Source organism: Rhipicephalus sanguineus, chromosome 3 (assembly GCF_013339695.2).
Source record: "Rhipicephalus sanguineus isolate Rsan-2018 chromosome 3, BIME_Rsan_1.4, whole genome shotgun sequence".
In the NCBI taxonomy this organism is placed as follows: Eukaryota; Metazoa; Arthropoda; class Arachnida; order Ixodida; family Ixodidae; genus Rhipicephalus; species Rhipicephalus sanguineus.
In genome coordinates this window covers 124,236,837-124,262,981 of record NC_051178.1, presented here as the reverse complement: position 1 = coordinate 124,262,981, position 26,145 = coordinate 124,236,837, and the positions used below count along the sequence as shown (strand labels likewise).

At 46.2% G+C, this 26,145-nt stretch overlaps 4 protein-coding genes across 4 annotated transcripts; 2 read left to right on the top strand and 2 right to left on the bottom strand.

Moving 5' to 3' along the window:
* Positions 1-8,220: 8,220 nt before the first annotated feature.
* LOC119387070 (uncharacterized) lies at positions 8,221-17,147 on the bottom strand. The gene is made up of 6 exons (XM_037654373.2): positions 16,970-17,147; positions 16,795-16,907; positions 15,317-15,374; positions 13,114-13,259; positions 12,095-12,248; positions 8,221-9,347 (listed from the first exon to the last, which is right to left on the bottom strand). The coding sequence occupies exons 1-6, from the start codon at positions 17,055-17,057 to the stop codon at positions 9,208-9,210; spliced, it is 699 nt and encodes a 232-aa protein (XP_037510301.1). The 5' UTR covers positions 17,058-17,147; the 3' UTR covers positions 8,221-9,207.
* Positions 17,148-17,555: 408 nt separating this feature from the next.
* LOC119387072 (MIP18 family protein galla-1) lies at positions 17,556-18,930 on the top strand. The gene is made up of 6 exons (XM_049413365.1): positions 17,556-17,686; positions 17,825-17,933; positions 18,015-18,180; positions 18,243-18,294; positions 18,508-18,553; positions 18,754-18,930. The coding sequence occupies exons 2-6, from the start codon at positions 17,897-17,899 to the stop codon at positions 18,852-18,854; spliced, it is 402 nt and encodes a 133-aa protein (XP_049269322.1). The 5' UTR covers positions 17,556-17,686; positions 17,825-17,896; the 3' UTR covers positions 18,855-18,930.
* A 3,102-nt stretch (positions 18,931-22,032) lies between these two features.
* Positions 22,033-24,421, bottom strand: LOC119387073 (cAMP-regulated phosphoprotein 19). Its single transcript, XM_037654375.2, has 3 exons — positions 24,191-24,421; positions 23,220-23,330; positions 22,033-22,502 (listed from the first exon to the last, which is right to left on the bottom strand). Exons 1-3 carry the CDS (start codon positions 24,257-24,259, stop codon positions 22,320-22,322), a joined length of 363 nt encoding a protein of 120 aa, XP_037510303.1. The 5' UTR covers positions 24,260-24,421; the 3' UTR covers positions 22,033-22,319.
* A 232-nt stretch (positions 24,422-24,653) lies between these two features.
* Positions 24,654-25,789, top strand: LOC119387069 (uncharacterized). The gene has a single exon (XM_037654372.2). The coding sequence runs from the start codon at positions 24,831-24,833 to the stop codon at positions 25,764-25,766; it is 936 nt and encodes a 311-aa protein (XP_037510300.1). The 5' UTR covers positions 24,654-24,830; the 3' UTR covers positions 25,767-25,789.
* Positions 25,790-26,145: the final 356 nt, after the last annotated feature.

Sequence of the window (26,145 nt, the reverse complement as noted above, 5' to 3'; positions counted from 1 at the left end):
ACACACACACACCACACACACACCACCCACACACACACACACACACACACACACACACATATTATATATATAATATATATGGTTTCAATGGGCAGTTCTTCTCGAGTACTGCCGTACATAATACAACGGAGGCGTTGTCAACAGTGATATTGCCGCGAGTCTTATATTTCATGAGTGTAAGCTTCACCCACAAAGACTGTGGGCAACGCGCTGCGCAGGCCTCGCCGTGATGTGTAGGAAGCTTCGCGATTGTTTTGGAACAATCTGTTAAGATTGCGTCGCCGCACGAGAATGTTCCAGCTTTGTCGAGAGATAACGCCGCCACCAGCGATATCGCTGGAAAGTTCGATAGCGCCTGTATAAAAGCCGACGCGCTTGACTGCTTGTCAGTTGATCGACGGACGACGCCCTGTTCGCCGCTATCATTGTACAGCGTGTATTGCTGTAGTTCTAGTTCTCATTTTCCGGCCACAAGTTCGGCCAAATAAACAGTTCATTCTGCAAACGCCGACTGCTGTCTTCGTCGACGTCACGACCACGTGACATCTGGTGGAGGTGCTGCTTCATGATCCGGACGCCACCGCGGAGCGCTGACCCAAGCCCAAGCCGCGAAGAAGACGACTCTAAGGACAAACTGGATCCTCGAACCAGCCGCCGGCAGAAGGGACTACAACCAGAGTACGGGCTCCTTCCCGAAAACGCCAGGCAGCCGAAGACCGTCACATCGACCGCTGAGACGATGACTGACGCAGTGCCCCCTACGGCGATCGTGATGCAGCCACCCAGGGAGCCGCCGACGTTCCGTGTTCGCCAGGTGAAGACCCCGAGACTTGGCTCGAGACCTTCGAAAGGGTCTCAACATTTAATAATTGGAACTGCGAGGACAAGCTGCGCCACGTATACTTCTACCTAGAAGACGCCGCGAGGACGTGGTTCGAGAACCGAGAATCCGCCCTACAAACATGGGATCTCTTTCGGACGACGTTCCTAAGCACGTTCACGAGCGTGGTCCGCAAGGAACGGGCCGCGGCTATGCTGGAGACCCGTGTGCAGCTACCCAACGAAAATATTGCCATCTACACGGAAGAGATGAATCGCCTGTTTCGACACGCCGACCCAAGTATGCCCGAAGAGAAGAAAGTGAGGTTCCTCATGCGGGGTGTCAAACAGGAACTCTTCGCTGGATTGATAAGGAACCCGCCGAAGACGGTCGCTGAATTTGCATCTGAGGCTTCCACGATCGAGAAAACGCTTGAGATGCGAACGCGGCAATACAACCGCAGCTTCTTGGCTACAAGCTACGCCGACGTTCAAGCCCTAGGACCCGCCGACCTGCGTGAGACGATTCGAGCAATCGTGCAAGAGGAGTTGCGAAAAGTTCTACCTCCGTCGCAACCTCAAGTAGAGTCCATCGCCGACGTCGTGCGCCAGGAGATCCAGTATTCACTCGGCGCGCCTCAGCTAGCAGAGCCGCAGCCGCAAGCTATTAGCTATGCTGCTGCAGCCCGCCGTCATGCTCCTCCTCCACGCCCCCGCCAAGACGCCACACCGCCGCAGTACCGTCGCCAGACGCCGCCGCCGCCACCGACGCCCTACCGACCACCTGTCGGCCAGCGCAACACCCCGAGGAAGACCGATGTCTGGCGTGCCCCCGACAACCGCCCGCTCTGCTACCACTGCGGAGAGGCCGGCCACACGTACCGCCGCTGCCAGTACCGACAGATGGGACTACGCGGATTCGCTATCAACGCGCCGCGCCCGCAGCCAGGCGAACGACCGCGCGACATCAACGACTACCTCACCGGAACACAGTGGCAAGAACGACGACCTTCCCGCTCGCCGTCGCCCGGCCGCTACATGTCACCGCACCGCCGGCCGTACACTGGCCCAAACCGGGGCCGGTCGCCTAGCCCGTATCCGGAAAACTAAGGGCAGCAACCGATGGAGGTGCGGTTGCTGTACGACGAACTACCGAAGATCCTCCGCCGCCGACGACGACGCTGCGACGAAACCTTCAGAACACGACGCGAACCAGACAGACCCCTGACGACGAAATCTCGCGGACTGAAGAAGACCCGACGACGCAAAATGGAAGCAGCGGAACACACCGACGCAGCCGTGACCCCACGCCACGACCTAACTGCAACGCGAGACGACGAACTAGCGACCTCGACGTTCTTATCGACGGCCACAGCGTCACAGCTCTCGTCGACACCGGAGCCGACTATTCTGTCTTCAGTGGACCGTTCGCCACCAAGCTGAAGAAAGTAAAGACCGCTTGGAGTGGACCCGAAATCCGGACAGCTGGAGGCCACCTGATAACGCCGATTGGTGTCTGCACGGCGAGAGTCACCATCAATAACCGGACTTATCCTGCGAGCTTTGTAATCCTACAAATTGCTCTAGGGATGTGATACTTGGAATGGACTTCCTAAGTGACCACGGCGCCGTCATCGACCTGAGGTCTGAGTCGATAACGCTAACCTCAGACAAAGCGCTCCCGCCCCACGCGACGCCAGGGAAGCATGCATTGAACGTGATAGAAGAGCAGGTGACCGTCCCGCCGCGCTCCAGCGTCATTATTTCCGTTGGCACCGAAAAAACCTGCGAACATTGAAGGCGTCATCGAGGCCGATCAGCAACTACTCTTGAATCGTCAAATTTGCGTCGCAAGAGGTATAGCCGAACTGCGTGACGGTAAAGCAAAGTAGTGCTGACAAATTTCAGCCACGAATATAGGCACCTCAACATTGGTACGACGGTCGCCTACATCGACGAATGTGTGGCCGCCAGCAATGCTTTCGCCCTCTTCGATGCTGCCGAACCTGCTTCAACGAATCGAGGTCCCGAACCAGATTTCAACGTCAACCGGAGCCTCCCGAAGGTCAAGCAAGACCAGCTGAAAACCCTGCTTCTGCAATACAAGGACTGCTTCTCGTCGTCATCACGAATTCGACAAAGTCCGGTGGCGAAACACCGAATTATAACGGAGGAAAGTGCGAGGCCCCTCCGTCAGAGCCCCTACAGAGTTTCGACTCGAGAGCGCGAGGCGATAAAGAAACAAGTCGACGAGATGCTACGCGACAACATCATCCAGCCGTCCAAGAGTCCGTGGGCGTCACCCGTGGTGTTAGTGAAGAAGAAGGACGGGACACTGCGCTTCTGCGTTGATTATCGGCGCCTGAACAAAATCACGAAGAAGGACGTGTACCCCCTCCCACGAATAGACGACACCCTGGATCGACTTCACAACGCGACGTACTTTTCGTCGATGGACCTCAAGACCGGCTACTGGCAAATCGAAGTCGACGAGAGAGACCGAGAAAAGACTGCCTTTATAACACCCGACGGCCTCTTTGAGTTCAAGGTCATGCCTTTCGGTCTTTGCTCGGCACCTGCGACGTTCCAGCGTGTCATGGACACCGTACTGGCCGGATTGAAGTGGCAGACGTGCCTTGTGTATTTGGACGACGTCGTCGTGTTTTCCTCGACCTTCGACGAGCATCTCCGGCGGCTTGAGGCAGTACTTCAAGCAATCAAGGCCTCTGGACTGACCCTGAAGCCAGAAAAGTGCCGATTCGCGTACGAAGAGCTCTTGTTTCTGGGTCATGTGATCAGCAAGTCTGGAGTGCGCCCAGACCCGCGGAAAACAGCTGCCATCGCCGACTTCGCGCCACCCACCGACAAGAAGGCCGTGCGCCGATTTCTCGGCTTATGCGCCTATTACAGACGCTTCGTCATAAACTTTTCACGTATCGCCGAACCACTGACGCTTCTCACGAAGAATAACGTGGAATTCAGGTGGGAAACGGCGCAAGTGCAAGCCTTTGAAGAACTTAAACGACGCCTGCAGACGCCACCCATACTTGCGCATTTCGACAATTGCGCCGATACGGAAATACACACCGACGCAAGCAGCGTAGGACTCGGTGCCGTCCTTGTACAAAAGACTGACGGGCTTGAAAGGGTTATCAGTTATGCTAGCCGGTCACTATCCAAGGCAGAAGCAAACTATTCCACAACAGAAAAGGAATGCCTTGCCATCCTCTGGGCTACATCAAAGTTTCGCCCCTACCTCTATGGCAGGCCCTTCAAAGTTGTCAGTGACCATCACGCCTTATGTTGGCTAGCTAACTTGAAGGACCCTTCAGGTCGTCTCGCACGATGGAGTCTGAGGCTTCAAGAATTCGACATTACCGTCGTGTACAAGTCCGGACGAAAACACTCTGACGCCGACTGCCTGTCTCGTGCCCCCGTCGACGCGCCACCGCAAGACGACGACGATGACTGCTTCCTCGGAAGTATAAGTGCCGACGACTTCGCCGAAAGGCAACGGGCCGACGCGGAACTGGGGGCCTTATTGAGTACCTCGAGTGCAAGACCGCCGTTGTTCCGAGGATATTCAAGCGAGGACTGCCGTCGTTTTTCTTACGGAACGGCGTTCTCCTGAAAAAGAACTTCTCGCCACTGCGAACGGACTACCTTCTTGTCGTGCCCTCATCACTGCGACCAGAAGTCCTCCAGGCCCTACACGACGACCCGACGGCTGGACACCTCGGTGTTTCCCGCACGCTCGCCAGAATACAGGAAAAATACTACTGGCCACGCCTTTCTGCCGACGTCGCCCACTACGTCAAGACTTGCCGAGATTGCCAGCGACGGAAGACACCGCCGACTAAGCCAGCGGGACTTCTGCAGCCAATCGAACCACCGCACCGGCCGTTCCAGCAAATCGGGATGGACCTACTGGGGCCATTCCCGACGTCGACTTCCGGCAACAAGTGGATCGTCGTAGCGACCGACTACCTCACCCGCTACGCCGAGACAAAGGCCTTGCCCAAAGGCAGTGCCGCCGAGGTAGCCAAGTTCTTCGTGGAGAACATCGTCTTGCATCATGGCGCCCCAGAGGTCCTTATCACAGACAGAGGTACCTCCTTTACTGCGGACCTAACTCAGGCGATCTTGAAGTACAGCGAGACGAGCCACCGCCGCACCACCGCCTACCACCCGCAGACCAATGGCCTCACCGAGCGTCTAAATAAGACCATCGCCGACATGCTCGCCATGTACGTCGACGTTGAGCACAAGACGTGGGACGCCGTCCTTCCGTATGTGACCTTCGCTTACAACACGGCCGTCCAAGAAACGACGCAGATGACGCCGTACAAGTTGGTCTACGGAAGGAGCCCGGCGACGACGCTCGACGCCATGTTACCCAACATCACCGATGAAGAAAATGTCGACATCGCCGCTTACTTACAACGTGCCGAAGAAGCTCGACAGCTGGCCCGCCTGCGCATCAAGACTCAGCAGCACACCGACAGCCGTCGCTACAATCTTCGACGACGCTTCGTCGAGTACCAGCCCGGCGACCGTGTCTGGGTCTGGACGCCAATACGACGACGCGGACTGAGCGAGAAGCTTCTTCGACGATACTTCGGACCGTACAGGGTACTTCGACGTCTCGGCGTACTCGACTACGAGGTTGTCCCCGACGGCACCACGAACTCCCAGAGGCGCCGAGCTCGACCCGAGGTCGTGCATGTGGTGCGCCTTAAACCGTACTATGCTCGTTAGCGCACCTGAGGACTCTAATGTTTGCTTTATTTATTATATTTCTTTAGTATTGCATGTATTCATGTTCTGTTTTTAAGCATCGGGACGATGCTTTTTCAGAGGGGGGCATTGCCGCGAGTCTTATATTTCATTGTAAGCTTCACCCACAAAGACTGTGGGCAACGCGCTGCGCAGGCCTCGCCGTGATGTGTAGGAAGCTTCGCGATTGTTTTGGAACAATCTGTTAAGATTGCGCGCCGCACGAGAATGTTCCAGCTTTGTCGAGAGATAACGCCGCCACCAGTGATATCGCTGGAAAGTTCGATAGTGCCTGTATAAAAGCCGACGCGCTTGACTGCTTGTCAGTTGATCGACGGACGACGCCCTGTTCGCCGCTATCATTGTACAGCGTGTATTGCTGCAGTTCTAGTTCTCATTTTCCGGCCACAAGTTCGGCCAAATAAACAGTTTCATCCTGCAAACGCCGACTGCTGTCTTCGTCGACGTCACGACCACGTGACAATATAAATATTTATTTCCCAAACAGTTTCAGGAGTGGACCTCCCTTCCTCGGGGGATGAGTTAAAACTGACGTCGAAGTTCGATCTTGCTTCCTGCCGCGTCCCTCTCGCCTTCAGGACATTTCAGAGAGTGGGGGAATTAGATTACGAGAAAAAAAGAAAAAAAAAAGAAAAAAAGGAGAGAGCAGAACACCGACGAAGTCAGAAAGCGAGGCGAGGGGAAAAAATAAAAAATAATAAAAGAACGCTAACTGTGTATGGCATGAAGTCGTTGAAGGTGTTTGTCGGTTCGCGTCGGGCGCAGGGCCACCCAAAATTGTTGTCAACGCCCAGCTGCGGCGTGACCTACTTGGCACCGCTCCAACACCTGCGCCGAGGGAAGCGCATTGCCTCGCGTTTGTGCGGACGGACGGACAGCGTTACACAGGCTAGTCAAAGAGCTGCTACGCATCTAAAAGTAATTACAGTATGTTTTTAAAAGCTAGTTTCGGTTCCTACTGTACCCTGACGTTACAGCACGGTATGAGCTTCTCGCCACGTGCTCGCACAATATATAGTGACGTTTCCACGGCTGCTCCGCACCGTGGCTACGCTGGTGACGCACAAGCGGCCATCTTGGAAGTTTTGGTATACCTGACTTTATCACAACCAACGTTTTAGAAACGTTGATCACAACTAGCCAGACTGCTGCGTGAAGTCACCAAAATTAGTACTGTAGCCTGACGTCAAGCTAGTGCCGATGTCGGTAGGTGCGCCTTGGAAAAATTGACTTTAATATCAAAATAAAATATCTTATCAGCATTTGCCGAGCTTCACACTTGCTCAGAGCCGTCTCTACATACAGGAGATTTGTATGGCACAACAAACTCGCCTTCAAAAAAAGGTGTCAGTACCCCTTTAAGTCGTCGCTTCAGTTGTTCATCAACACAACATATTCTGCACGTACAAATCTGTTTGAGGGGCATTTTCCACTGAATGTTTGACTTGTCACTGGCCCATGAGCCGAACTTTAAAGGGACACTAAAGGCAAATATTAAGTCGACATTGATTGTTGAAATAACGGTCCAGAAACCTCGTAGTGCTACAATTGTGCCAAGGAAGTGCTCATTTTGAAATAAAATCACGTTTTAGTGGTCCGCATCGCGTTAGTGCACTTCAAATCACCCGCCTGAAAGCGGTGTTTCTTACGTCACTGCTGCCGTGCCCAACGTTACCCGCCTTTACTGCGCGGCGGCGTGCGCCATTCGGACATCTGGCAACGTCACATGCATGCGGCATTTTGTCGAACTTTCTCTCAGAGCGGCTTTCACGAGCGCGCAAAACACAGTACGCGATACCGAAACTACCACTGAGACGCGACCGCGTGAGCGAAGCAGGGTGCTTTGCGTTTGCACCTTGCACAGCAGCGCAGCGCGCCTACAGCCGTCGCTGTTTCCACTGGTACGAAAGTACGGGGACTGCCAGCTGCCTGACACAATTTGGCCGGCCAAAATGCATAGCCCCAGAGAGCACCGTGGCGCGGTGCATTGGGGGGGGGTGTTATCCGCTCGCCTTTGTAAATGCGCTGTCGGGCGAAGCGCAGTTCGGCAAAAACGGAACCTTTGAACCACGCGCGCCGTTCCCCATGGCAACGCCAAAGAGGTTCTTTTTTCCAAGGAGCAAACAGAAACGAACAAGCAGCATTTTATTACATATCTTGATGCATGGAAGGTTCTTTTTTTATTGCAGCTAGTTTGATTACGAGTGATTAATTGTAGTCGAACTCTCTCACCTCATCGGGATCATTTCCAAAATGTGCCGCTCATCGTGTGATACATTTAGCTACAGTGTACTTAGATTAATTTCTCGGTAAATAGGGCACTGTTGTTGTTAATACTGCCGTTTTAGACGTTGTCATACATTGAGCTTTCACTCTGACATAAATTATTATTTGCCTTCAGTGTCCCTTTAAAAACCTGCAATGAAAAAGAAGCGGGCATAAACAGCCCCTTGTGAAATAGCTGCCAGACAGGACGGCCAACGGTGTGTTGTCAATGGACGGGGACATAAGCCAAGCTCTTAAAATATTCTGGGCCGGCGCCAGAAAAAGAAACTGGAAAAGAAAATCCTAATATAAGGCAAACGAATAAGGTCACACTGGAAGAACAGAGTAAATACACTTTTTATTAGCACATAAAACAAGGGTACACGTTGAAACAGAAAAACTACATAGAAACAGCAGAACAGCAGTGCCATCACCAATACCAGACCCCTAAAAGACAAATTAGGTAAGCATCAAGCAAATAAATATAAAATGCAAGCAACAATGAAGTAGTGCAGCTACAATAAAATAAAAGTTGGCGCAGTAACTTCTCCCAAGATCCGTAAAGTGTTAATAAAAAGGAAAGGCACTAGTGTGACAAGACTATATTGTAACATGCCTTTGAAGTCTTTCGAAAAAACACAAGCAATTCATCATAATACACTGCATAGTTATAGGTATCACAGTTCTTTACGTTAGTTAAGCTGGATGTACAGTAACCCACAAGCTACAGGTAAAGGAAGCAAACAAAAAACAACATGCGTCAGTTTTTGCACAGAGGAAAAATAGTAGCCATTGTGACTAGTATACACGAGCACAAAGTTCTCTTCATTGCGAAACCTAGCAACACAGTAACGCTTAAAGCACGGTAACAAGCGACAAACAAAATTCTCGTCATTACAAAAGCTCGCAATAGAGTTTAAGGCATGGTAACAACTGACAATATGAAAATGTGAATACTACAGTTTTTCAACCTTACAATATGGTCACTTTATGGCCTCAAAGTCAGAGAACTTGGTTCACGTTACATCGTCCCAAGATTCGAAGAGCAAGCAAACAGGAAATTGGAACAGAATTTGACAATGCTGTCCAGCAAAACTGGGTTCACAAAAACCATACAAGCCTTGTTTTACTTGTTCAGCAATAGTGCATCCTCAGGGTGCTTTTGCATCAACCGTGCATCAAATTATGTTTCTTTATTAATAGCAGCATCACAAGTTGGTACCTCTGCAGCAACTCTTGGTCGTACCTAATATCTAACTTGTATTATTACACATGCTTTGTCCATCGGGCATGTAGTGCTTCCATGCAGACATGTAAAACCACTGTTTATTGCGGCCTGTTCGAAGGAAGGAGGCCAAAGAGTCGGCGGAAGATGGCCGAATCGGTTATACTGTGGTCAGAGGGACTTGCAGCTGAAGGACCAGCAGCTGAACTCTGCCACATCTGCTCAAATGCTGCCTTATCGCCTGCAAACAGAATAAAATCAGAACGCACATACCACTAATCAACATCAGCTCTCCAGCACCTAGAAGAATAAATTATTGGGCTAGTTGGTCTTGCACAACTAGCTCAGATAGATGAGTGAAAACAATAAAACGACAAGCAACACAAGAAAGGAGGCACGTCTTTGTCGCCTTTCTTGTTTTTCTTGTTGTTTTATTCTTAGCACTAATTTATCTCGGCCACTTCTCCAGCACCTGTTCTTGTCAATGCAGTGTAAGATTGGGTTCCTTAAGGCATATGGCAAAATTACTGTAATCTATCAAATGAACCACACATTTTCTTTTTTCCTATATTGTACAGAGTCTGCTTTAATTTCCTTTAATTGCCTCAACAACTGGCTAAGTTTCAACATGCGCACATTGTTTCACGCTGCACATATTTAACAAATGTATTGTTTGTCATTGATCTAAAAAGAAGCACAGGCTTTCATATGAAAGTGAAATGCATTTCTTTTCTTTTTTTTATTTTTAAATGCAGTAAAGCCATACTGCAGTGAACAAGTGTCATCAATGTATAATCCCCCTATATTTATAGCATTTCACACAGGTATACAGAAATCTGAGAAAGAGACTCCTCCATATTCACAAAGAGGCCTCTACTCGGAAACAGATGAGAACATAGAAATAGTTTCTTCTCAGCAACCACTGCACCAAATTTTATTGGGCTTTATACTTAAAAAGAAGAAGTTTAGTAACTGTGAGAACAGCTTTTTCAACTTAGGCCATCAATTTTAAAAATCTTATTGAAAATGGCAAGATCTCGCAGTACTACATTTACAAACCTTGTCAATGAGAAACAATATCACACTCCTGTAAACCACACCTAATATGTTTAAAACAGACAAAGCTGATGCATTATACAGTGAAACTTCACTTGAACGAACTTCAAGGGACCCCAGGAAAAAGTTCGCTAAAGTGAACGTTCGCTGAACTGAAATAGCTATGTGGCAACTTGTTATCAGGAGCTAAAGAAAACATCAGTAGTTGAAATGAAATTTGAACCCTTTTATATGCAATTCTGATCATTTGAATGTGGATTTCTTGCTTATTTAGCATGTTTTGAAGAATGCAATAATTTTTCGCCGCACTTGCGCACTTAGTACTGCAGTGGTCATGAATTGATTCACTGTGTCCAAGCTCTCATAAACCTTCTCCGGCACAACACTCTACTGGGCAGTGAAGGACTTCACGTTTTCCAAGTACATCAGCGCTTCTTTAGCTGGAATTCTTGCTGCTTCTTCTACATGGGGAGGTTGCTTCCGCCTCCTCTCTTCTTCCTGAGATAACATGTTCGCTACAATCCCTTCTGTTGACAGAGCGGCGCATGTCTCGACGCGGAAGTCACAGGAGACATAGTTCTCAAAATGCAAACCGCTATCTGTACTCAGTCTTTCAGAGAACTGCTTATCAATATGACGTGAGAGGCGTTGAATGGTGTCACAAAATATGTTCGTAGAGCTGAAATGCGCCCTGGAATAATTTCGTTAAAGTGAAATGCGCTAGCATTGGGTCCAATGGCGTTTAGGCGGGGTGCTTAAAAAAAGTTCGTATAACTGAATAGTTCGCTTAACTGACGTTCGTTCAAGTGGTATTTTACTGTACACTGTTTTAAAAGACACCACTATGATTTGTGGGCAAGACTTTCGCGAAACTCTCATAGATGTCACAATGATCTCACGTAGGTTGTAAATTCATTATCGACCAGATGCAGGTTACAGGACTATCATGACTGCTTAAGGTGCCGAGTTACAGATCTGTAAATATGGTGCTTCAGTTTGCTTTTAAGTGTGCCGATTTTCTGCAGTTTACATGAACCCTTTATCTAAATAATTACTTTTGAAAAAAAAAAAAGACATTCATACACCTATGGTACCACCATCTCAGCATGAAAAAGAGAACTGCATGCATGAACATACTAAGATCACATCTGCAAAGAGACTGGGACATTCTGTGTGGATAAGCTCAGCTAGTCCGCGGTAGTGGGCTTGCAATATGTGCGGGCATACTGAGCTCATCAAAGGGAGGTAAAGGACAAACATTTGTGGTCCAAAGTTTAAATTGTGTTTTTTTTCTCACTTAAATACAACATATTCAATTTGAATTTGTCCAACGCTAACCTACTAAAAGCATTTCAGCATTTGACATGTACCTGAAAGAAGAAACTGGAGCTGGTCCCCAAGCTAAACCTTACTCTTGAATTAATGTCATTCTTGACTATACCGAGAGCAGCACAGAACCACTCCTCGACTAAACAAAGCATCAATTATGTTTCACAGCAAATCCAGAGATGAGGAGTCACTTTTGAAACAAGCCTTCACTCTAATGCATTTAAGTTCAGATGGCGAGAACACTTGTTCAAAAAGCTTGTGCTTGGGGATCGCAATGGCATTCAGGCGCAATACCCATTTTGATTGAGAGTTGGCACTGGCACACACTTGTTCAACAAGAGCTGCAATGTCAAGTGGTGCAGTGTTTCAGAATACAAGGGCCTATTGTTTTTCTTTTTTTGTTTATGAATTTACATAATGAGTGTGAGAGGTGCATCGTTCCTGAATCAACAAGAAAACTGATGGTCCTCCTCTGTATTAGTATCACTAATGCTGAATTTACTGGCTCTCCTACTACTGCCCGTCTTACAAAATACTGTTGCAGATTCCTTGTTAGATTTTCACACTAGAAAAACCAGCACACAAGAGCGACATTGGACTTGCCTTCATCCATGTTTACGTACTGTTCCTGAGTTTCCGTCACTCCATCTGGTCTCCTGATTGTACGAACAGTCATGGATTGGTCACCCAGGCTCCTGCGCTCTGTAACTTCTTCATTGCCTTGGGCATCCCTGACAACTGTGCGTTCTTGAATTTTCTGCAAGCATCACATCAACTCAGTGAATTGGGGGGAGGAGGAATGTGAACTCAAAATAGCTTGTGAGTCCCACTATCAAACAAACAAAAATAGCTTGTAGTCCCACTATCAAACAAACAAAAATAAAGTCACGCCCATATGTAAGGTCGTCTCAAGGCTTTTTAAAATCTATTTTCTGTCTCTCTTTTTCTTTTTTATTTCCTGATGTAACGTGATATTGCACACAGCTGTTATAAGACACTACGAACATTACTGTGGTGAAGCACCATAATTAGTTTGATGATCACAGAGAAGTCATCTTACAAAGGAACTGCTGTAGATTTCCCAATCGGTGCAAGAAAGCTTCTTGACTTCATATTCTGCCATTTTCCACAACACTGACATGTGCATGTTCTTTTTCAGCGCTAATCGCTGTTTGCTAAGTTATTACACAGTGCAAGACCCACTACGTGTACTGGAAGTATTTTAATGTTGTTGCCAACACAATAGCAAAACAATCTAAATTAATCGCATTTCTTGTGTGCTGTGAACAGTAGTGTACATTGAGAAACATATTCAGGAACAGCAGTGAGCTGGAATGTACAATAAGTCATGGATAAATACTTAAACAGTCGACGCACTTGACCCATAGATCAGATTTTGATGACTGCTTGTGGCTATCATTACACTTTGGGTGCGACATGACTTAATTTTCGGGCCCAAGCTCATAAAATGAATAGTTCTATGACTCGCAGTTCGGGCGCTGGCATGCTATTCACCACCATTACAATGTGACAATATATTTTGTGTTTCAAAGTGCGTATGGCAATGTTTGCTGCCTCATCGCTGTGCTATCTTGAAACTTTTGCCAGGCTCATTTACATACCCCATTGTGCGAAGAGAAGGTGCGCAGTGAACTGCTGCCTCCCCAAGCAGGGGCCTGATGAGGCTGATGAGGCTGCTGAGGTGCCTCAAACGGAACTGGGGCCAATAGGCTGTCCAGGCCGCTCCTAGCCACGTGCTCGTCCAGATCTGCACAAATGCACGGACATCATCGAGATAGCTATGGCGAATTGCTGCGCCGTTGATGCTATGACACCGCAGTGATGTGGTAATACAATGCTAGACAGAAATATCAAACCCTATTTTAGACTGGTAGCGTTAGTACCCTTCTAGGTGAAGAATTACACCTGTGACACTACTGCATGCCACAGATCTTATGATATTTTCACACACATATTGGAGACATCTTGGAGGCAGGGAAAGTTTTCAAGTCCTCTAAGTTGAGCTTCTTACTATTAAATACAAGGTAACCATTCTTACAGGAATCAATGTAAAGATGTTGCTCCCACAAGTGTTTTGGAGCAGCAAAAATAAGTTTTTGAGGCTGTGTTGGGCACATTATTCTAGATAAAGAGAGCTGTCAACATTAAACAAGCCTGACCTGAGCACCCTTAATTCTGGCAACATAGCTTTTATTTATTTTTTATGACAGGTGGCTAGCGACATTGAATGTAGCATTAAAATGAAAATAGTGGTGCCTGTTAAAAGGCTGCTGACGTGTTGTGTACACACTTTTTCAACATTAAATGTGTCCCAAACATCTTTTGAGAGTGTCAAGAGGACCTTCATGGCAAAGAGTTTGAGAACTGCTACCTCAGGGGTTTAAAAAAAAAAGAAAGAAAATTCAAGCCTGGCTCGATATGCAGATTTCACCACTCCTAAGTCACTTTATTCAGATTAAAAGTCAAGAAACTAAAAAATAATTTTGAAACTAATGGCAATTCCCCATGAGATAACCAATCTTGCCAATAACCGATTAGAATTAGTTACATGAATTTGAATTATAAAGATAAGACAAAACTGCCAACACTGAAAGGTTGTTGGCAGTTGTGCTTACCATCAATACCTGCTTTTTTTCTGAACATATAAACTATACATTCATGTGTTAGCATTATAAACAGTATGGCTGCACCTCCTGTTTGTCTCAACACAAGCAGGAAAAATGTAAATCAGTGCTTTTAACAAGAACAACAACACATCATCACAACAGCTGGAACATTCAGTTCTTTATAAGATAATTTTTTCAAATAAGAACAAAGCCTGCCTCTCAATCAAATTGCTAAAAATTAAATGCAGTTTTTGAACCCAATTTTCATCATATTGATTTCACCTTACTAGACAAATGTTTCAGCTATCTCATAATTAGCAGCAGTATATCTGCCTGCACCATGCGCTGTTCAAGCCAGGAGAAAATACATGTGAATATATGGACTTGCCCAACTCTCAAACTTGCTGCAAGAGAGGTGGGCAATCGGAGAACGGAGTGTGGATATTGCGCACAACCGCAGCCCAAAGATGCAAAATGCACAGATACATGCTAACGTATCTATGTATTATGTGTTACGGTGGTGCAAGAAAGAAAGCAGGTATAGTGGAGATGACACCAGAGTTTTCAATGTGATGGCTCCATCAGACTGGCAGTTGCAATAAGCAAGCCCCAAGTTTCTCAGTAACCTGTGGGTACTAAGTTCTCTGACACTGTGCTATGACCTTAACTCAGACTGCTCACAGGAAGCCCTATGGTGATTCGTAGGCCATAGAGTTTCCTAAAATTAACTAGAGGGGGCTCTGGCGCTGCGATCGTTCAGCTACCATGGGAGTGATGGGTAGTACACAAATTTGCCTAGTCTTCGTGCTTGCGGCTTCAAACGTACTTGTGGCTTTGTTTATTGCTATGTTTTGGTTTTCTTTCGAATAAAAGAATGGATCGTTGTGAACTTCGTGACTAGATTTGAATCGCTGAGCCTAAAGAAGTTAAAGTGGCGAAGTGAAACTGCTGACTTTTGCTGAACTTTGTTTTACGACAAAGCGGATGCAGCCGACGCGGAGCCAAACGGAGCCGAAAGTACGAAGTTTAGACAAATTTGTGTACTACCCATCATTCCCATGCTGGCTGAAGCGTCATGCGTTGCAGCTCCCATAGACACTAGCGCCAGAGTTCCCTCTAGTAAGTTTTGTAGGAAACTCTATGTCGTAGGCCATTCATGCAAACTGCAGAAGTTTGTTTACAGCACTCCATGTCTTACCCATGTCCCTGTATGGAACTTCCTCTGGCTGGGCAGGTCCAGGTGGCATGTGCGGAAACTGGAAGACAAATTTTATATTGTTACCATAAGCGAGGCTTTTCGCAGCACATCATGATAATCAAGAACTCATGCTGGTGCTGAGCCGTGTTCCCGCAAGAGTTGATATATAAAAGGCAATGCTAACAATAGTCCAATAAAACAGCAATTTATGCTCCCTTATGAAGACAACCTTGACTTTATTAAGGTGATACTGAATGAATGTGCCATTTCAAAAGAGTAATTAAACAACTCTGCTAGTCGTCCATTAGCAGAGATGTTTGCTAGCCCGCCCTTCAGTGGACAGGCTAGCACACACACGAGCGTAAGGGTCTTTCCTTTCTGTCTAGCCTCAAATGTCACTGGGAAGGTTCACGACTTTGTGCAAAATAAAAAATTACTGCTGTTATTATTATTGCTTAAACGTACGCCCACAATAAAGGTGTGTGCTGTGACAAACTCTGTTACTGTGCCTATGAAACTTATTATGTATGCTAACTCCTCCATGTAGAGCTTTGGAATGCACTGCAAGTGTGCCACATTTCAGTTCCAAATATATTTGTTAGCACTCCGTTCAATTTAATACCTAATATCAGTACAAGTGAAAATTAGTAGTGGGACATATTCTTGCATAACGAATAAAACGACAAGATATCCGATTTGCAACAGAAAGTTGTTTTCCTAACAGTTCTAGAATTATACTTTGAAAATATGTTACTAATAAAATATATATAGCTAAATATTGATATTTTTAACTATTGGATGATACCTCCACTGTCAACAGCCAGAGCCCAATGGAAGACAAATAGATATTTGTATGAGTCTTCAAACTGTTCAGTTAAAACAAGCAACAACTTGCACACAAGATATTTAAGATTACTCAAGGTAATTTAATTTAACATATAGAAGTTGTCAATACAAGCAAAAACATGACCATGTGTGAGAAAGAACAAGCACGAGAGAAATATAGGGTAGTCTGAGAGTACTTTGCAATGCTTACACCTCTGACCCCTCAAAAAAACCTTTCTCCGACACATCAACAAACTAAAATGAACAAACCCTTCAGCTGTGAGTCGAGCACTGGTTCTTATACATCTGAAACTCTTGCAATAAATTTCTGAATTTTGTGATAGGATCAACCTAAATGCTGTGGAGAGACACATAATTTCACATCAATTCTCATAAATGAGATCCAGATCAGATGTGCCTCGAAATTTCAAATTAAAGAAGTGGGTGAACAAAAGCTTGTTTCCGTTATGCAAAATATTATTTAACTATACGGTATGCAGAAATACACAATGTTTGGTGGAACTGGCAATAAAAATTCGAGTCAAAATTCAAGCAGGACTACTAATTCCTGTGAATATTCACGCGGCAGCAAGAGATGTGTATCAGAAAGCAGGATGTACCTAGCTCGTACCGGTATTCGTTTTGCGTCTTACCATATCCGGAGCATTCAGGAACGGCTCACGGTAGTCTGGAACCTTCAGCATGTGATCACGCAAGTGACCCGGCTCACTGGGGCCTGGTCCTTCTATAGCGGGTACGTCGCTCCCTGCGTTACAAATTACGTTCGCGTTACACAGTTGTTACAGACAGCAATCCAAAATATCTGACCGTGAGGGAAAGGCGGGAACTCGGTCAGCCCGAAGTTGCGGAAGACGCTGTCAAGGTGTCGGAACATATCCCACGGGTCGCCAAACATCGATCCTTCGTATGGGTTGTCATCTCTTCCGAAACCACCATCGTCAGGGTGCGTAGGTTCACCGAAACTGCGCACAGAAATTTATAGCAACGCTACGGCATTTCTTGCGATATTGAGCATAAGCTAACGAAACCAAAAGAAAATGTCGTGTATGCATCGACATACGCCAGAGGCCGACGTTGATCGGACACAAGGGACTCGCTCACCTCGGTTCCTCTGCGCGGTGGAAAGCCCATGAAGGATCGAAAGAAATCGTGGAGGTTCATCGCATTCAAACGCTTTTTTGTCTGCCGAAAGTCACAAAGTGCTCTTCTGACACATCAAAGATCGCCACCTGATGACCTAGATTTTAAAGAACACCAATTAATTAAAAAGCAGCTGTGCGAACGTGCTACTGCTACGTAAAGAAATTTCTTGAATGATGCAATCGCGATCACGATCGCGATGATGCTGCTGCTGGTGCTGGAGTCTTCGATCGGCTGTGGCTTTGTCTGGCTTGTGCGTACGATGGAAAGCCAGAAGGGGAACTATCCCAGCAGGACAGTAGCTGCTGCAACGACAAAATGCCGCGGCGTCTGCTGCCATGTTTTACGCAGTTCCATGAAAAATGCGCGAAGGAGCTTTCAAAGGTAAAGGTCTGCCTGTTGCCACACCTATTTGTTCGCTATTTCTAACCGGAACAATGTGTTCTCATGAGTTCTTTGGCTCAAGTTTAGTTGACGTAAGGCAAATAATCTTCCCTACATATGTTTAATTTTTTTTGACAGTCTCATCCTTGACGTCTCTCGCAACGAATCCGCCGTGATAACTTTGCCGTGTCCGAAAAATGGGTGTAGTCGATGATGGAACTCGGAGGCTTGATCGAAGAAGTCTACGGTAAACAAGTCTGCAGCATAAGTCTACGTGCCTTGTAACAATGTTCCGCAGTGCCTGAGAAGTGTGTTGTTTTGCTCGCAGATCTGATTAAAGACATTCGTGATCCCGAGAAGCCTCACACACTGGAAGAGCTCGGCGTTGTATCTGAGGAAGAGATAAGCGTGAGCACCGACCGAGACGCGTACAGTTATGTGAGCGTCACCCTAATACCGACCGTGCCGCATTGCCATCCTCGCTGCGATTATTGGTGAGCAGAAAGAAGCGCTGTCGCAAGTTGAAACTTGCCTTCCTAAATTTTTACTCATACAGGACTCTGTGTGAGGAACGAAGCTCCGAGGAAAACTTGCCTTACAGTTTCAAGGTATGTAACCTCCATTAAAATTGTTGCTGCCAGTAAACTAAACACTGAAAACGTGTAGCTACCAGCTGGTGCCTACTAGCTAAATTACGCGCTTTTTGCACTGAATATTGAACATAATTTTTGCTATTAACTTTAACATAGCAGTAAGAGTGTAACTGCCCAGTGTGCCATAATTGATGCTTTAGTGAAAAATAGTCTATTTTTTTATTCCAGCTAGATATCTTCATCAAGGAAGGTTCTCACACAACCGCTGCTGAATGTGAGGCCATTATTCATGTCCCATTAAAAGTGATGTTCCCATCACAGTACGTATATGTAACCAAATCGACTCTTGTGTCGGACAGACATTACTTGTTTAATTGCAGATAACTGTAAAAAGTGGAATATTGAAGAAAAAATAAATTCCTTACAACAGACTGAAGAACATGTAACAATCTAAAGTTTCACTTGCCTTTGCAGTGAGCAAGCAGATCAACGACAAAGAAAGAGTAGCCGCAGCAATGGAGAACAAGAACATCAAAGACATGGTGCAGAGCTGCATCTCCTATGAGACAATGTAAAGTGCATCTTGCTGGACTCTTCAGCTGGAGTCACGTATGACCACTAAACATTTACTTTCCCATTTCAGCTAGCTGCCACCACAAGGCGACAAGAAAGTGTTTCGTATGCTTGATGTTGTTGCAGTCATGTTTTAACATTAAATACTACAAATTACATTTTTGGAGAAAAACATGGCTTTCTCATTGAGCTCTCAAGGAAGTAGGCTGCTGCTGATGATTGAAGCAAGCTTGCTTCCCTACTTGGCAGGTGATTTAAAACACAAACACTGGCCCGGTTCAGCAACACCACAGTGAAGGCACTGACCATTAGGAAACACTTCTGAACAAAGAGCTTTGCAAACCCAGGCTGCTACTGTAAGTTTGTCTGCAACCTTTCGCAACTTTTTTTGCCAATCAACTTCTGGCATTTCCCAATCGAGAAAGGCCAAGTTGGCCTTTCTTGCCATGAAACTTGCCAGCTTTGTTACACATTGTACAAGTAGTTGTACTACATATGAAATTGATGGCCACTGTTTTGTAGCTTCCCCTACATAGAGAAGGGTCTCTTGCACAGAAAGTGTAACCCAAACGGTCTGAAGCATCGATAGTCCCTGTTGTGGCATTGCGATTTTCTTGCCAAGACTCCTTTGATCACATACACATTGGGTCTGGGCCACCTAGAACATGTAATCAATTAGTTTTTTTTTTTTTACTTTGCAACACTCGCTATAAGTCATGGGATGTCACTGGAGCAAACATTTCAACAAGTGGTGTCAAGGTAGGGACGTTTGCTGCCTGGAGGACAAGACCACTTGTCGAAATGTTGGCTCTAGCGACACCCCCGGCTCAAGAATGTTCCACCTCTTCCAGGCTCCATCTACTTCTGCCTTGTTTGGATCACTATAATTTTTTTTTCTAAAGCTTGCCTTATCATAGATGCCACGCTTAGCATTTGTTTGGCGCGAACAACGTAGCATGCCCACAGCCATGCAATGGACACGGCAGTCTCATGGATGCGTATGTTTTGACTGGCAAACTCTGACACACTGCATTCGTGTCATTGTGAAGGCGAGCTGTGTAGTCTGCGTTATCACCATGTTTGGTATGTTGCTCTGGTTGTGTTTTTTCCATACTTATTTAACAGCACTCAGCCTTAGTTCTACAAGTTTGCCATCTGAGTTCTGGCATTTGTGACATTTTACGAGTGCCTTATGCACATGGCTGAGGTTTTACTCATGTACCTGCACAAGTACCATAAATAGCTAAAAAATGGATGGCGGTTGAATTTTCAGTCAAGCAAGCAGACTCTGCTCTTGGGTGCAAGATCACTGGTACTGCAAATCGCAGGATTTCTCCAAGCACGAGCTGTTATCTTTGATGCAAGATCGTGTCATAAGACTTTTTCTGGTGCAAGACCAAGAAATATTTGGTACAAAAATTGGGAGGAATGTAATGTTAGAATAATTACATTTTTAGTAATTAATCACTTGCTTTTGAGGCAGTAATTGGTAACTGCAACATATACAAGTCTGGTTCTGCATCAATCCTTTAGCATATTCATTCAGTCAATAAATCTGATGGCAAGTTCACTTTGGCTGTTCCACTCCCCCAAGCAGCTACATCCAAGGTGGTCATCAAAAATAAAAATGCTACATGTTACCAGCAACACATCAGTACTAGTTGTCACCTTGACATTCCCAATGTTGAAGTAATGACGTATAGGAGTCTACAAACAGCTCAGATGTAATTTTGAAAAAGAAGCCAATAAAAAAATGTGCTGGCACAAGTGGGGCACCCGTAATCACGAGGCAGGACAATCCCAATCAAAAAAGGGGTTTGTCAAGGAGATGCAATCTCTCCACTGTTATTCAATGCTTGTCTAGCAGAAGTATTCAAACGAGTAGATTGGGAAGAAATAGTAATAGAGGTTAATGGAGAATATTTTGGAGATTCGAAGTTTGCAGATGACATAGTACACTTCAATGACTGTAACAGGTTGCAAAAAAATGATGGAATTAAACTGAGAAAGTGTCAAAGTAAGGTTGAAGATGAGTATGCAGAAGACAAAGATAGTGCTAGGCGGTCTGGTGAAAGAACGAGAATTTATGACATACAACCGGACCCTTGAATTGGTAGATATGTCTAGGCCAAACGTTTACAGGGAAGGCTACTCACGTAAAGGAAATTCACTGAAGAATAAAGATGGGCTAGTGCACATACTGTAGACATTCTGAACTCATGACCAGTAACTTGACAGAGGCCTTTGTACTGCAGTGGACATAAGATAGGCTGATGATGATGAGTCTTGAAGAATTGCACTTTACTCAATTGGTTTTGATTTCAATCTTAGCGCTCTTGAAGCTATCTGGTACTAAGCTCATGTACATTAATAAAACTTGCTATGATACTAGCAAGTGTACTGCAAGGTATTTCAAAGTCACTTGCAGCAAAGCTCTGGCTGAGCACTAAAATACCAGTTTGGCACATAAAGGTTTGTACAGACTTTATTTACACATGTGTTTGGCTCAAACAGTTGAATCATGCTTGAGAAATGCACAGGAAGTGGTGTTCATACGGTGCAACAGATAACCGACATGGCATTGATCAAATCCTAAGCGTGTATGCTGACAAACGCTTTGTGCTTGCATGTGCAGAGAAGACACTTGGGAGTGCCTTCGCTCAGCTGCACTAATATGCCATGTGATCAGCTCAATCGTAAAGTAGTTTAATGTTAAGAAAGGTGTCCAGAAACTATGGATTCGCAGGGTCTGTCAGCACTGAAGTTACTTAATAAGGCCTACGAGGCCAATGTCAAGCAATTACCTCTTGCAGAAATCGTACAGTTAATAGCAAAGCACACTATATAACATTTACCAGGGAAAAGAAATTCATCATGAACTACATCAGAGACTTACAACTGCAGACACATTTAAATGTAGTTCACTCCCAACTTCATTTGGAGGCGTGCCACTGTGTAAAATTGTTTTACTTGAATATAGCTATAAAAACGTTAAGAGAGTGCATATTCTCGAGTATAGATGCACCATTCCACTGTCGAATAAGGCGAGCCTTTCAGACTACTATTTATACAAGCACTAATACAGGGGCAAAATCTATCCATCACGACAGCTGCACTGTTGGCGAATTAAATGTAACCATGAAGACCTTGACAGCCGAAACAAACAAAAGGGGCACCGGCACATTCACCTTTGAACTTTTGCCAGAACACAAAAACACCAGATCAATGACTTGCTCCTACAGTCGGCCCGGTCTTGCCAAATCGAGCAAAAGTGGGACTGGTTGATCTTATAAGCACCTGACCAGTTCAGATCCAATAGCCCTGTGCTCCCAACTATGAGCAAACGCACATCTCCTGGATGTCCCCCATGTGCTGCACTTCAATCTTGTAGGGGGGGGAGCAACAACAGCAAAGGAGTTTCATGTCACCCAGAGCCCCGTAGGGCGGGCAGCCCCACTTTGCACTTCCTAGGAAGAAAGCCCCGTGGCCAGCTTGCTCTGTACCAGAGAGGTCTTGCGTGGCGGCAGCGACTCCACTGTGGGGATGGTCTCCCCCGTGGGGTTCTGGGGGACGGCGGGAGGAACCCGTGGAACCACTTTCTGGCCTTTTGCCTTGGCCATGTTGTAGTCTCCAGAGTCGAAATACTTTTGCTGCGCATACACAAGAAAAAAATCACAGCAGTTTAACCCTCTCCATACTGCAAGAAATCACATAACTTGCATGAATTTCGCTGAAAATGTGTGCAGGCAAGCCATGCCTCCACAGCAAGCATTCAATACTCCAAAACTGGAAGCAAATTGATGAATGCAATCACATAATGCTAAAGGGACCTGCAATACTTTTTCAGCATGGTCAGAAAACGCTGCTGATCAGTAGTCGAGGCTCTTGAGAACACGTGAGCCAAACATAGCGCAGCACGCGGCCTGGAATTTACAATTAATTCTCCGTCAGCTAGAAATTGTTCCCTCTTCTCTCGACAAATGACGCCATAAACCCAAATGACCATGGCATAAACCGAAAGAATTGAGCATTGTGAGCTGCAAAATTACCGCTGCCACCACATGATGCCACCACCACGCGCTCTGACAAACGGACGCATCTTCCTGCCCCCCTTGTCATCACCCCCATGCGTAGCTTTCAGCGCGCTCACTGGTACGAAAGGAGAGAGAAAGTGCTTAAAGCGTGCGGCAAATCCCCGTAACTCTGCTCATACTCAACAAATTCCACAAGCTCCCTGCAAGGGACCAATTAGGTGGGCTCTCATATGTGAAAGCGTTTTGTGCACTTACAGCAGAGATCACGAATGCGTTACATTTCCATTCACCATCAGCATGAAGTTCTGGGAAAGTGTGCTACGCGACTCTCACCCCTTTGTTCAATCGTTTCTGAAGGAAGAGAGATCCTCCGGGCCTCATGTTTGCCGGGTATTTGGACTTGAACTTTGCTTCTTCTTCCATTTCTGCTTTCCGCATCGTTTGCTGCCAAAAAAATGAGTCAAGAACATGTTGGTTGATCTTACATTTGATGTTACGGCTATGCACACAAGCACTTCTCAATTTTTGGACGTGCTTTGAAATAATGACACAGTGAGGTACACACAAACCACAAAGTTTACAGGAGCATCCTGTCTACTTTTATACATGCGAACTCTAACCGTACGATGTATCATATGGTATCGCACCGTCGAGTTTAAGGAAGATTTTCTTTTGCGCAAAGCAACCGACGGGGCGCTGACGCGTGTGGCCCCCTTCTTAGATTATAGCGTGTGCCTCTATTATCTCTCTCGTGCTTCTATCTTTATGGTGGCTGATTATGCAGCACTCCTGAAGCCCTTCTTGCAGGAGAAATGCTGCAGCATTGTAAGCTCGGCCACTGGACGTTGAATAAAGCAGCAGGTTTTTATTTATGACCCACATAGTACCGGTCACGTCCAGCAAAAGCAGCTGAGAAGTAAAACGACTCGTGTGCATTGCGAGCGTGTCGAACAAATGCTGGCCACGTGCATATTGGACATAAATGACACTGCTTTTGATCCATCAAGTCTCTTAATACGATGCAGTAGGTGGGGATACAGAATAGCAAGGTATCGAGCCGCAATGGTTGAACGCCACTAACTACGCGTTCAATTGTGTGCTAACTGCCACAACCGTTAGCAGTAGCGGCTGGATGACGGAACCTATCTCTACCCCACAAGAAATAAGGCAGCGCCAACAGTATCGAAAGTCGAGAGTGACGCCTCGCAGGAAACGTGAAATCCCACATTCTTTTTCTTCAAAGAAATGAAGCCGACTCCAAGGAGAAAACTTTTTGGGGATAAGCCTAAGACCAACTGCCTCACCTGCTCATCTTTTTCCGTTATATCGGCATCTGCGGCGCATCCTGCGCCTTGACTTTCCTCCGCGGCCATTGATTTAAGAAACTGTAAGCGAAATCCAGGAATGAATTCACGGTAAAACGAAGACTTCCACGGGAACGCAATCGGCGAGACGGTTACACCGTTGAGCGGTGATCGGCAGCTGCTTATTTTTTTTAAAGAGACGACAACCGGCAAAAACTGGCACTAAAAGATACGTCACTGTCACGTGTACAGTTTTTCTAACGACTCGCGCAAACGCATGAAAAATAAACTGTAAATAATAATTATGAGCAACATTTTATTTTAAAAATTTTGTCGCTACAATAAAAATCTTGATATAAAAAAGCTGAACGTTTGTTTTGATGATGATGATAATAAAATGCGTGCATAGGATGATTTTGACCTCTAAGATTGCGGCACATTGCGGGCGGGCGAAATCACGGAGGCTACAAAAACGCACGTGTGCAGTTCAGCGGTTCAGCACAGCCAGACACAGCATCATCGTTTTATGTGTGCGTGTGTTTTGCTCTTGCATCTCGCTTTTCACTGTGTGATCGCCTGCTACAACTGGTTAGTTGCCGTGTAGCTACTGCGTATTTCAAGAACAAGGAACTATCCGAAAATGCCGAAGGCCCCTAAAGCACGGAAAAAGATTCTGCTAGCCGCACCGGTCTCGATGAGATGGCCTACAATTGACAACGAGTGTCGTTCTCGGCTGTTTGAGCGCTTTCGGAGCATGACTGCGCCCTTGGATCCTAGGAAGCTGTCTTACCTCGTACTGGGGTTGAACGGTACTGCGCGAGCACTGGAACAGGATCAGCTCTCCGCGCTGCTACTGAATTCGTCGGCTGATCCCCCTAGGCTCTTGCACGGACTCATCAAGCTGGCACGACACAAAAATACCCCCGTACTTTGTACCAGCGAGCTGCACGAGTGGGTGCCCAGTGTGCATTCTTTGCTGGCGTTGGGGCTGCGGCGTACGGCGCCTGCTACCAAGTCAGTCGACGATTTCCTGAAAGCGGTGCGGCTTAACGCCGGTACTTATACCGATAAGGCATCTGGAAATGACAGCACTGTGGCATCGAACAATGAAAATGAAACTGTTGACAAGCCCTGCGCTAAGGTAACACCCGCAGTCCCGGAGTCTAGAGTTACCGAGCCGTCTGTTAGCGTGGAGAGAAAAACGAGTGAAAGCAAGAAAGCTAGTGCACCGTTCTTGGAAGAAGCTGCCTTTACGAAAACCAAGGGCACGTCTGAAGCGCAGGTCGGAATACTCAATTCGGAAATCCGCGCCACCGAAGGTAGAGGCGCCTCGTCGGTTACTGTAGACATTGAGCTTCCTGAAGAAGGCGGTTTAGAATTTCCAGACTATGAAGGCGGTTTCGACAGCGTTGAGGTAATAGAATCGTCCTCCTGTGCCCCGCAAAAAACGAAAGCTGCTGCTGTGCCCCCTACCGTCCAAGCGTCATGTTTTGTCAAGGCCAATATCAAGCAAGTTTTGCCAAAAGGAAAGACCAAGACTAAAAGGAAACGTGGAATAATTAAGGCAATCAAATAAATTTGAAGTTCTGCCGGCGTCAACAGCCTCGCTTGTGTGTACCTGTGCATTGTGTCGTAAGTAAGGCACATTGAAGTATCAGTGCGGGAAGCAGTGAAGAAGTTACAACTGCCGCAAAGGTGATATCATGAGAATATGGATTCATATAACTTGGCCAAACTTACCACATCATACAGTATACTACAATGCAAAAGAACTTGTGCATGAAACCCTTGTATTATCGACTAGGTTGCATCAGGTGCAAGAGTCTATGGGCTTGCGTATGTGTACGGGATTTTTGTTCACACCTTTTCTGTAGGGGTGTTGTCGTGACAGGGAAATAAATGTGGCCCATTTTGTTTACACTTTATTGGTACTAAAGCTGAAAGCATCTGAAACA

Coding starts and splice junctions, on each gene's coding strand:
- LOC119387070 (XM_037654373.2), bottom strand. CDS start 17,057: ATGTTTGGCGACCCGTGGGATATGTTCCGACACCTTGACAGCGTCTTC. Junction 16,908..16,969: donor GTTCCCGCCTTTCCCTCACG/GTCAGATATTTT, acceptor TTTGTAACGCAG/GGAGCGACGTACCCGCTATA. Junction 15,375..16,794: donor TCCTGAATGCTCCGGATATG/GTAAGACGCAAA, acceptor TTTGTCTTCCAG/TTTCCGCACATGCCACCTGG.
- LOC119387072 (XM_049413365.1), top strand. CDS start 17,897: ATGATGGAACTCGGAGGCTTGATCGAAGAAGTCTACG. Junction 17,934..18,014: donor CTTGATCGAAGAAGTCTACG/GTAAACAAGTCT, acceptor TTTTGCTCGCAG/ATCTGATTAAAGACATTCGT. Junction 18,295..18,507: donor ACTTGCCTTACAGTTTCAAG/GTATGTAACCTC, acceptor TTTTTATTCCAG/CTAGATATCTTCATCAAGGA.
- LOC119387073 (XM_037654375.2), bottom strand. CDS start 24,259: ATGGCCGCGGAGGAAAGTCAAGGCGCAGGATGCGCCGCAGATGCCGAT. Junction 23,331..24,190: donor TAACGGAAAAAGATGAGCAG/GTGAGGCAGTTG, acceptor TTTTTTTGGCAG/CAAACGATGCGGAAAGCAGA. Junction 22,503..23,219: donor AGAAACGATTGAACAAAGGG/GTGAGAGTCGCG, acceptor GTGTATGCGCAG/CAAAAGTATTTCGACTCTGG.
- LOC119387069 (XM_037654372.2), top strand. CDS start 24,831: ATGCCGAAGGCCCCTAAAGCACGGAAAAAGATTCTGCTAGCCGCACCG.